Raw genomic sequence first — 11038 nt, forward strand, 5'->3', positions numbered from 1 at the left:
GGTTGCTACTGGCAACCGAGCCTCTGCCTAGCGCGCAGCCCCGCAGCCCCGCAGCCCCTGGAAGGAAGGTGGCGAGGGGAAGCCGCCGCGGCGCCGCCGCCACGCCGGCTCGGCAGCCCACAAGGCTCTCGCTCCCGCCCGCGCCCTGCGGGCCCTTCGGGCTTTGACCGCAGCTGTGAAGCACGAAGGGCTGAAGGGCTCATCGGTTGGGGTTGTCGCTGCCTCGGAAGCGTCAAATTACTGGCGCCCTCTGTGAATGCAACATGGCAGCTCAGGCTCGAAAAATGGGTTCATTCAGTTCGCCGGGGGTGACGGGGGGGGGGGAGCGCCCACCCGCTCCTTTCCAGGTCCGGAGTCAGTCCTGCCCGCAACCCCGATTCCGAGCCCAGCCGAGCAAAGGGCTGCGGCACGCGAGGACTCGCCTCGCGTTCACCCCCTCGGCCCTTTGTTCTCCTCTCGGTAGGCACCTCACGCTTCGGGGGCTTTTAATGGAAACCCTCGAAAACCCGGCAACCCTGGGTGGGACACCAGGCCTCCTGGCACTCTACGGATTTGTCTAGCTTTCCTGGCCCCCGAAGGGCTCCGGGCAGAGCTGGAAGCGCGAGTGCGGGATCCTAACCCGACATTCCCAGAGGAGCCGCCTCTCGACGGGTGCGTTCCTTCCCGCTAGGCCGGGGCTCGTCACGCCCGAGAGGTGTGAGGCGGGAGACCAGGGCAGGGATACCGGCCAGCGAGAAGACAATGCCCGTCACGACCTCAGGAAAAGGAGATTCTCCGCACTGGGGAGAGGAAAGCTGCGGGCTCGCGATCGCCCCCGTCTCTGAAAAACCGGGAGGAAAACACCCCTTTAGGTGTGCGCTGGGCTCCGTCACGCTTCACTCCAGCCTTTGGGCACGGGTGGAGGCCGCCGTCGCCCCTAGGAAATGTCCCCCGCCCCGGGTCGAGGGGCGAGCGGAGCGGTCCAGCGGGAGTGGGGGAGGGGGTTCAATGCCCCCGACGGGGAAGGTTAGGGGAAATTTTGAATTTTTAAAAACCGCGGTTTAAAAATGACCCTGCCACGTATAGAAGCCAGTTGTGACGTTCAGCACAACGTGCTACTGAAATACCAAAATCCGCCACCAAATGGCGGCTCCTGCAGTCTGCTGCACTGATAAAGAGGACTCGCCCGGCGTCGCCCATTTTAGGCCGCTTTCACTTCTCTGCCGTTAGCCAGACTCCCCTTCGCAAGTCGTTCCTTTCCCTCCCGGCTTTCGGGTGCCAGTGGGAGGCCCAGGTCAGATAAGCGTTTATACCCTGGGGATCCGGCAGGCGCACGCTCTGTAGGAAACCGGCTGCATCCCCGCGTCTTTCGGAGGCGACATCCCAGCCTCGGACCGCCAGCCACTCTGCCCGGCCGGGGGCGCGAGGGTGCCAAACCTCCCAGGTTCGCCTGGCCCCGAGACCTGTTTAGGCATCGCCTTTGGGTCTTCAAGGTGTGGTCCTTTGCCCAGATCTTGAGATTCCTGCCGAGAAGCCACCCCCTCCTTGACACTGTCACCCGGCTAAGTCCCAGGGGATTGGAGCCATCGGCCCTTCCAGTCACCGCCTTCGAAGCGCGGCCTTCGGGAACCTTCAAGATGGCAGCTTTATGTTTTGTTAATAGTCTGCAGTCTATCCAATAAAAACTCAAACTGCAAGGACACCTCGTTTTTGAAGGAGAAAGGGCATAGGATTTGAAGCGGGAGGAGGTGGAGGGGCAAAGCAAGGATGCGCGTCTGTGCGCTTTACGAGCGAAGCCTCGGCCTCCCCGGACGTGGGTCCGTTGCCTACCCGCGCTGAGCTCGAGGCCCAGGGGAGCCGGTCGCCGAGCCTCGGCGGCCCGACCGACCTGCCGATGTCTCGCCCAGTGGACCAGCCTTCGGCAGGAAGGTGGCCACCTTCTGAGGCCACGCGTACCCCCGCTGTCGCCGCCCCTTGCCACAGTTTCCGACTTTGGAGAAAGGACTTATTTTCGCCGCTTCCCAAGCCGATAGGGCCTGAGAATCTTGCTTTCAAATTTGGCGGGATCCGAATCCTCTGAACCCAGGGCGGCGCGAGGCGAGCGGCGCACGCGCAAAATGGCCTCCCGGCGCCCCGCCGCCTCGGCTCGAGCGTAGGGCCTGGCGGAGCCCCCGCGGCGCCGTGGTAACCGAGGTCTGAGCTGTAGCTCTTTACACTCCTCCGAGAGCGGCTAGTTAAAAAATAAGGACAGGGAGAATGGCGGTTTCCTCCTTAACGTGTCCTTTTGGTGAAGGCTCCCTGACCGAGAAGACAGCGCGGCCGGGAAAGGGAAGTCATTTTCTCCAGGCGGTCGTTCTGTGCCCTTTCCACGCGGCACCAGAATATAAGAGGACTTCCCTTTCTTTCTTTTTTTAAGCCGTTGCTCTTTCCACCCCAATCACCCTCGCCCCCCGGTTTTTCTTCCAAGCCGCGCAGTGCGCTCCTGTCTTCGGCTTTGTGTGTGTATCTTCCACCCTTGGGGGCATTTAGACCAAACACTGTAGTTTCTGGACAGATTTCTCAGTCTCCAGGAACATCTTTGTCCATCTCGGTAACGTTCTCATTCCTTCCATCTCAATTTTCCACGCGTTTCCCGAGTACCCTGGTCCGCAGTCTTCCAAAGTCTGTTCTCTCAGTTTGAGTTCTAGCTAACTTAGGGGGACAGAATTGTGAGCACCAAATCGGCACCGAACTTGAAATCATGTTCTCTGTGAAGTTTGGATTTTATGATGACCCAGCAATCAGAGCAAGAAGTAATATTTTTATTGAAATGTAGGTGACTCTGAGGGAACGACACCTGCTATTTTTTAAAGTTCTTTCTGATTAGTCTCTGGAAGGTATATTTTAAGAGTCTGGAAGAATGGGAGTAATTTAACTCATTGGAAATTTTATTGACTGCTTACTGTTTACTTGGAGGGTTAAATGAAATTTCGGGATGAGTTTTCACATGAGGTTGAACTTCAGAAAACTCACAAGGATCCTAGAATAGGTTTGTAGTGATAAATGACTTTTGATGTCGTCGACTTGATGAAGAAAAGGTTGACAGTGAAGTCTTCATGTGAGAACTCTAGAAATTGCACACTAAGAAAAAGAAACTGGTGCAAATAAAGGAAATCCGTTTCAAGAACCAAAAGAAGAAAAAAACGTTAAAAAAATTAACTGCGGAAACAGGAAACACTCGACTGTGTAAACATTTTCGGAGACTTTCATAATCAAAACTGGGCGATCTTGAGATTGGCAAGGAGATCCACAGGCTCAAGGTATTCGCGGGGGTATTACCCAAATCTGACTTACTAGGCTGTTCTAATATGTGTTACTTTCTCTTTCTTGTAAAGGACCTATCTGAACTCTGTGGTCCCAGTTTAATACAAGGTTTTATTTGGGAGGAGTCAATTTTTTTAGAGCGATCTTAGAAATAACCACCTGCTGTGCTATTCATTTTATACTTGAAGAAACATCCTCAAGTGAAATGGCGCTATCTAACCCAAAAGCCTTATGCAGGAGCTGCCTTCTGTGCTCTTTGCACATCAGATGTCTTTAAAATACATACTGTTGTTAAATAGGATCATCTTAAATGTAATTTCATCAAGACCTTAGCTTTGGCTAAAATGCGAGGAAGAATGCATGAGGGAAACAAGCACCGTATTTCGGAATATGATCTAGCCTCCATTTCATAGAAGCACTAGACTAAATCAGAATTCCCAACTTTCATTCCAGGGGCAATGAGAACAAAAAAGATATATTTACCAAACCTTTAAAATATAAAAGAAATGGGGGGGAACCCCACTTTCATCATCCCAAGATTCTAAGACTGGGTCCCATGTGCAGATTGTTTCTAAAATTAAAATTCCATCCCCTGAAAAGATGACTGTAAGCTATTTTTAAAAAACCAAACATCTACATTTCTTGTTGGCCAGTGGAAAGCAGTATTTCACATGGGTTCCTATTGAGATTTCACAATAAAACTTGATCTTGATAGGCCTATGCCATGTGTCTACTGAAACTCCAAATATTGGGAAAAGAATGAGGAAAGGATGTAGGAAAGCCCCTGCGAGCTTACTCTGCAAGTCGCATTGTACCTCCAGAAATCCTAACATTTGCACCTTATGAATATGGAAACAAAGCAATATGGTTGGTAGGTTAAGTCAACTGACGGGGCAGCTTCTTTTTTCCCCCTCAGTGCAATTAACGGCCGGCAATTTTAAAAGCAAAAAGTACTTGTAAAGTGGTATGCATGTGTAAAGTAAGATAGATCGCTATTTACACAGCAGTAACCAGCCTCATTCTCTTTTTGCATTTAAGCTAAAATCTGCGAAATCAATTTAGGCATTTTCTGTGGAATATTTTGTTAGCACTAACTTTATGATACAGAATCCTCAAATACTTTACAGAAGCAAAAGCCGAACTTAAAGCCTACTTTTCATGTACCCTGCTTTTACTGCTAAGAATTACAAAGTTAACAGCTTTGATATGGGTTATTATAAGATTGAAACTTTTTAAAGTGGTAGCTTAGCAAAAGTTTTAAATCTTAATTGTCAAAACTGTGAAAGCTGGTTATGGGAGAATGCAAAACATTATAATCTTTCTTCTGTTTTATTAAAAGACAAAGACATTTTAGATGAAATATCCTTTAACGCTTAAGAAATTTTCAAATGGAGTAGGGGAAAAAATCCTTTCGAACAAAATAAATGCATGTTTTCAAGTATGGTAAAACAGTGTTAAGTGAGCCATAAATGCAAGATCTGATTTTTAATAAGCAATTTCAAAAATAAGTCCATCATAAAAAGGTTGAGATGTTAAGTCTTTTAGTTCCATGTTGATCTCACAAATTGATTTTGTGCAAGTCAAGTGACAGGTCCACTAGCATTTGAAGTTTTTAGTCTTTGAAAAATATTTTTTCATTCTTTATATACATACATGATCATCCAAAGTAAAACTATCATTTGAAACTTCCATCAACTAACTTTTCTTTCTTAGATAACATCATGAAAAACTTGAGAAGCCTAGAAAAATGAGTTAAATTCACCAAAATTGGCAAACATGGGTAACTTTTACTTCAAAGATTGTAGAGTAAATAAACAGATACATCTTTCAGTTGGGCTTTCAAGCAATTATACAACAAAGCACGGACTTCTTAGCAACATCACTATTTAAGACAGCAATGGATTCTCTTTAGTTTACCTGTTGTAATCCACAGTAGGGTTTCCAAAACTTCTGCACATTGTGCTTTTCATATCAAATTTTTATTAAAGTCTTAGCTATTTTCTAAATGAATATCCTTTTTATTGGATTTTCCCAATTACAAATGAGATTTAATTTTACATCTATAATTAGAAACACTTACAATGGTACTGTACAAATTTAGGTCAAAATAAAAATATATGTATTTTGTGGTTTCATAAAACTTCATTTACTGTATCTTTAAAGAAAGCAGAAATAACAGCAATATATGTAAAAGTAATGATTTAATGACTATAAGCAAGACAAAGCAATAGAATTGTGCTTCTTTTGCAGACTGGGGACAATGAAATGTTTAGCTACAATTTTCCCATACAAACATGAAACGATATTCATATAGAATAAACACCCTCACAAATAACTGATGGGTGATGAACACACACCAAGTTCGACCAAAGCAAAACACAAACTGAAAACGATTGTGGTTATTCATATTTTAAATTCAACATGTTCACTCTATTTAAAAATTAATTATCTGGAGAAGCTAAAAATAAATTGCTTCTATTTCAAGATTTTAGAGAGAGGGCATATGTCATTGTTTATAACTGTAAAACCAACTCCTTAAATTTGAAGTAACTGCTAAACCACGTTAAAATAATTTTAGATAAAATGCCTTCTTCCAGCAATTTGCTGGTTTACTTAAAAATTTGTTTCAGAATTATAGTGATCAATATGCACTTTAAAAACACATTCATTCCATCAAAAGCAATAGGAAATGAAGACACTGTTTCCAAAGTCTTTAAAGTTTTTCTTTACTGCAACAATTAATTTTCAAAGTAAACATGAATTACTAGAGAAAATCAGTATTATGATTTGCCAATTGCTTCCAATGGAATAGAATTTAGAATTAGAGATCCACATTAAAAATGTTCTATGCTGATAAGGCTCAAACATAGGGTATCTGCAAAGGTCGAACCAGTTGGGAGAATTTTAACAACCATTTCTGAATGCATGAAACACAATATTTTCTTTAGAGTATTTATAAATATATCATACAATACTGTTTCCTGTTATGTCATATACCAATATGGCATTGTACAACAAGCATAATGCCATCTGATTCTTACAAAAGTGAATCATTTAAACAAGTCAGTAAAATAAACGGTAGTACCCGCTTTTAGGCATACAGATTGTAAAACTGAAGTTTACTATCCTTTGATCGGTTTTGTGTAGCAACAGAGAAGTAAAAATCAAACAGGAATCAAAATGGCTAAATATGCAGTAAGTCGTTATTCACAGTGACATGGCTACATAGAATGCATTATTCTATGCATATTCTTTCTGTTTGTTGAATTTCAAGATAAAAAGCACTTGTTTTCTACAGGTTCACAAAACAGCATAATAACAAGAACAATCAAGGAGAATGTAATGTAGGCGTTAGTTGAGATTAACAAACTATGGCCCAATGTTTTATATCCACTGCAGAATTTTTCAAATCTGAACAATGGTTACAGAAACCATTTCACATCTTGCCTAACACACAGAAAAACATCTTGCCTGCTTTCTCAGAAACCAATTCTTTAGAGGAACAATCTTTTCCATTAACGTCCATATGAATATCACATCTAGTCCATCTTTTATAGCCAAATTTAATGTCACTACAAAAGAAAGCAAATTGGACGACAGTCACATGTATTAGCATCTCTAAAGCTGTAATGGCATGAAGATATCTATATAAATCGGGGATTTAAAATTTTTTTTCCTTAAGAGTCTCAGGTATCAACCAGATGAAGTTGCTGATGACCCATTTACTGACGATTTTCGAGGTCTATTGGCAAAGGAAGGTTGGTGGTTACCGCTGGGGCTGCTGCTGGTTCCATTCATAGTGCTGGAGATGTGAGGGAACTGAGGATGAGGAGACTGAACGGGAGTGCTGGGGCTAGGCAGACAGGAAGAGGTGGAGGGAGCACCTCCTGCGGGGCTATTGGCCTTGTCACTCCCAGAGTCACTTTCCAGTTCTCCAGCATTTGTCAGTCCATCTCTCTGGTGACTCATCTTCATTCTTTTACAAGTAGGTCGAACTCTGTATTTCAAAGGAAGTGGACCATTCTACAAAGTGAAAAGGAAAAAAAAAATGAGTCCTCTTTAAATACAGTTTACCACAATACTCTCGGAGTGTTAGTTAGGCTACTTACCCTTCTCCAGGTATAAATGTAGGCAATATCCATTAGTGTGTAGTAATCCTTTAAAGGTTCCTCTTCATACATGACATCAATCTATTGGAAAATAATATTTCACTTACTAAGTACCATGAAGAACAAAGATAAATCGAGATTTTTTTTTTGTCATCTAAATGCAATCCAAAAAAGCTTTAACAAACATTCTCTTCAAACATCTGGACAAGAAAAGACTCCCTCTTGACACTTCAAATGAGGAAAAATATTCCCTGAAATTACTAAGGAATTTGTTTTCATAGCATAAAACAAAATTCATACTAAACATTTTAAGAGATAGTTCCAACTAAGTTCTAAATTTAAAAAAATCTGTTGCTTTTTTGGGGTTCAGAATCCAAAAAGAAAAAAGTCATTGAATTAAAAAAAAAAATCCACATTAAATGCACAAAAACCATAAAGTAGATACCTGGAAAGTATTAGGTATGTCCATTTTACTTCTGAGAAACTTTCTTAGGTGCATCACAGTCATTGCTGCTGGGCAACGTAAATATCTTTTATCATTCACCTAAGAATACATTTAAAAAAGTTATTTTTTAAAATTCCTAACTTTTGGGTAAGAAAAAAATTTCCATTAGATTGCCTCAATATGATAAAAAGTATGAATACCAAAACTGAGATTGACTAAATTCTCAACTATACTTTGAGTTTACTATTATAAATACAAAATAAGGCGATTGCTAATATAATAAGAAAACTTTAAATACATCAAAGCATTAAACATTAATTATTTAAAGCATTTTGTAAGAATAATCATATATAAAGTAAATTCTATCTACTTACTATCGCATATAAATCACTCTTAAACATCAAATATGATCATTTTCTCCCATTTGACAGCATCATCTGGCCTTAGAATATTCTAAAGGGCAAAATACACCTTCATAAAATCTAGAATCCAAACAATGTTTCTTCTGTTTTTGCGACATGGAACATACCTCCTCCTTAGGTTTCTCCTTGTCTTTGTTTACTTTCCGATCCAATCTAAGAAACATAACTTTATTAGTGGAACAATGCATCTATGAACAGATTAGCATAAAACACATTTCCAAAAGAATTTACCTGTTCTGGTCAAAGAATTCAATGGATAAGCTTATTATCTCATCATCAGTTATAATTCTCTTATCTTCATCTGCAACTTCTCCTCTATCTTCATTAGAGCCATTGGCAGCTATAAAGACATTTTGAAATTCGATTTTAAAATTAAATATTTAATTAAAATATTACAGATGTAGGAAAATGGAAATGGTACTTTAAGTTAAATTCAATTTTAATATATTATTGAATAATAAATTCTCCCTCCAAATAAAATGTCTTTTCCCTCTCTAAAGAGTTTACCATCAGCTGAAGGATGAGCTGCATAAAAATCCCTTCTTCTCTTCATTTCATCTAAAGGGGGGGGGGGGGAAAAAGACTTAAACATTTGTTATAGCAGGTAAACCTGATGAAATACTTTGTAAAAATTCATTTGTAAGCAAGTTACTCACTTTTGAAAAGCCCTGGAACTAATTTGTATACAATATCTTGGAGAGTTTTATCTGACCTGAAAAAGAATTAGAAAAGTAAATCATTAATTATAATGGCAAAATTTTAAATGCTCATAAATTATTATAGATTCTTTGTTTTTTTTGTAGTATTTTACTTGATTGTGAGAGTCTACATCAGTAAGATAACAATTATGAGAATAAAAATTCTTTAGCAGTATCTTTTAAATCAGTGGAAAAATACTTTTACATTCATTAAAAAATTCTTCACATTTCACTGAATCAAGAGAAGTATGCCTTTCAAGTTACTAAATTAGCTAATATGAAAGAGAACAGAGAGAAGAAAATGGAAACACTTTAAAACACACTCATTGCTGCCTGTCATAAACTCAGTAAAGCAATGCAGAAATGGAGAACTAATTCAGGTTTTAAAAAAAAAGTTTTTTAAAAACCTTTAAAATCCACTTAAATAATACCGAACTTTGCTTAAAATTAGTCATCATTAAAATGTCGAGAAATGAAGAGCAACCTTCACAAAACACACACATTAGGTGGAGATTCAACGGTAAATTTTGTGTGAAGAAATAAAACAGGGTAACCTTCACTAAATTATGCAATTCCAATAACAATTAGAGACAATAATTTTAAACCTTTTCTTACCTTATATTCAGTAGTGGTCTGGTTTTGTGAACTTGGACATCACAGATAGGACAATATTTGCTGGTCTCCAAGTAACGCACAATACATGTTTTACAGACTAGTAGTAGAAAAACAAAGTTTTTAAGTTTAGAAATTAGATGCTAAGCAATGAAATTAGGGTCAAAAATGGAGAACTAGTGGTAGCAAAATGCTAAATGTCAAAAGATATTTCCAGTGAACTCAATTAACATTCTTGGAACACTTATACATTCCATAGTTACACCTTTAAACTATGCATTAACAAAAATTAACCAAATGCAAGAGTAGAAAATGACTCCATCACTTTGTACAAACATTCTCAAGGATTGCTGGAATTGTCAATAGTTTTCAAACGTCAGAAAGAAATGTGAAATATACATGACACACACAAAAAGGTCTAAAACTTTGTACTTACAGGAATGTAGACATTCTATTATGGTTGTGGCATCAATGAAGTACCCTCCACAAAGCACACACATTAGGTGGGGATTTAGCTCAGTGATCTTGATTCTAGTCGTTCGATGCATTTCTGCTTGATAAAGTATCCTGCAAGACACAGAAATATTGGCCATAATCCACAGAAACAGAAACGAGATTATCTCCCAACTTCTAGTAACCGAATGCTCTGAAATGCTGAGTTCATAAAACTCGTTTTAACACTGTACAGCTGGACTGTCCCAACGTTTTCTACAGAAGGAATTTACTAATCAGACCTGAATCAATTATAGTGAAATGATGAAAAAGGATTCAACTAAAGTAACTTCTGGTCCCTCAGGTCATTCCAGGAGGGAGAAGAAAAGGTCTGGGGTGGGGGCTGGGAGCTGAGAATATTCGGGTCTCTTTCTTCCATTCCTCCTCTAGCCTAGCAGCCCCCCGGCTGCTGCACACGCCACGCAGTCCCAGCAGATATTTACCAACCGCCAGAGCTTGTTCCAGATCTCCTAATTTATTGTAAAACTTCCTTATGGATCTTCAATCGAAAATCCGGGAGCATGCCCTGGCTTCCCAGGGGTTCTTGTTGTTTTAGGCGGTTCCAGCAACCAGAACCTGGCACGTTTTCACGCGATACAAAGGGAAAACAAATTCTGCCCTATCTGCATCCCTGGCATTTCCGGAGCTGGGTGCTGGGGCCGCAGGAGCACCTCCAGTCGGCCTCGAGCTGGGGCCTGAGCGCGCGGACGCCCGGGGGCCGGGATGCGAGGGGCGGATCCGGCGGCGCCCGGGGCTCCGTCTCGCTCCGGATTCGGAACTCGCCTCTGTCGGGGTTTCCATAGCAACTTACACTTACACTTGGCATCCGGCCACCGCTGCAACTCCGCGCGAAGCCGGGCCGAGCCCGGAGCTCCCGCGGGCGTGCGGGGCGGCGGGGCGGAGGCGGCAGCGGGCGAGCTGCAGGGGCCGGCGCGGCGTTGCTATGGAAACCCCGACAGAGGCGAGTTCCGAATCCGG

General features: G+C 41.7%; 1 protein-coding gene across 4 annotated transcripts in view; it reads right to left on the reverse strand.

The window, feature by feature from the left end:
- Positions 1–5049: 5049 nt before the first annotated feature.
- BMI1 (BMI1 proto-oncogene, polycomb ring finger) overlaps positions 5050–11038 on the reverse strand; it is an 11353-nt gene continuing 5364 nt past the window's right edge. Inside the window, exons 1-10 of one of the 4 annotated variants that reach the window (XM_021696807.2) lie at positions 10878–10941; positions 10005–10135; positions 9572–9668; positions 8915–8970; positions 8766–8816; positions 8490–8598; positions 8366–8411; positions 7837–7935; positions 7392–7472; positions 5050–7305 (exon numbers count right to left, since the gene is read on the reverse strand). In XM_021696807.2, coding sequence (XP_021552482.1) covers positions 6976–7305; positions 7392–7472; positions 7837–7935; positions 8366–8411; positions 8490–8598; positions 8766–8816; positions 8915–8970; positions 9572–9668; positions 10005–10116 — 981 coding nt within the window. In that variant the 5' untranslated portion in view covers positions 10117–10135; positions 10878–10941 and the 3' untranslated portion in view covers positions 5050–6975. Of the gene's footprint in view, positions 7306–7391; positions 7473–7836; positions 7936–8365; positions 8412–8489; positions 8599–8765; positions 8817–8914; positions 8971–9571; positions 9669–10004; positions 10136–10507; positions 10730–10877; positions 10942–11038 lie in introns of those variants that run through there. The other 3 variants (XM_044915532.1, XM_021696809.2, XM_021696808.2) reach the window with 3 other exon arrangements.

Source organism: Neomonachus schauinslandi, chromosome 5, assembly GCF_002201575.2.
Source record: "Neomonachus schauinslandi chromosome 5, ASM220157v2, whole genome shotgun sequence".
Taxonomy (NCBI): domain Eukaryota; kingdom Metazoa; phylum Chordata; class Mammalia; order Carnivora; family Phocidae; genus Neomonachus; species Neomonachus schauinslandi.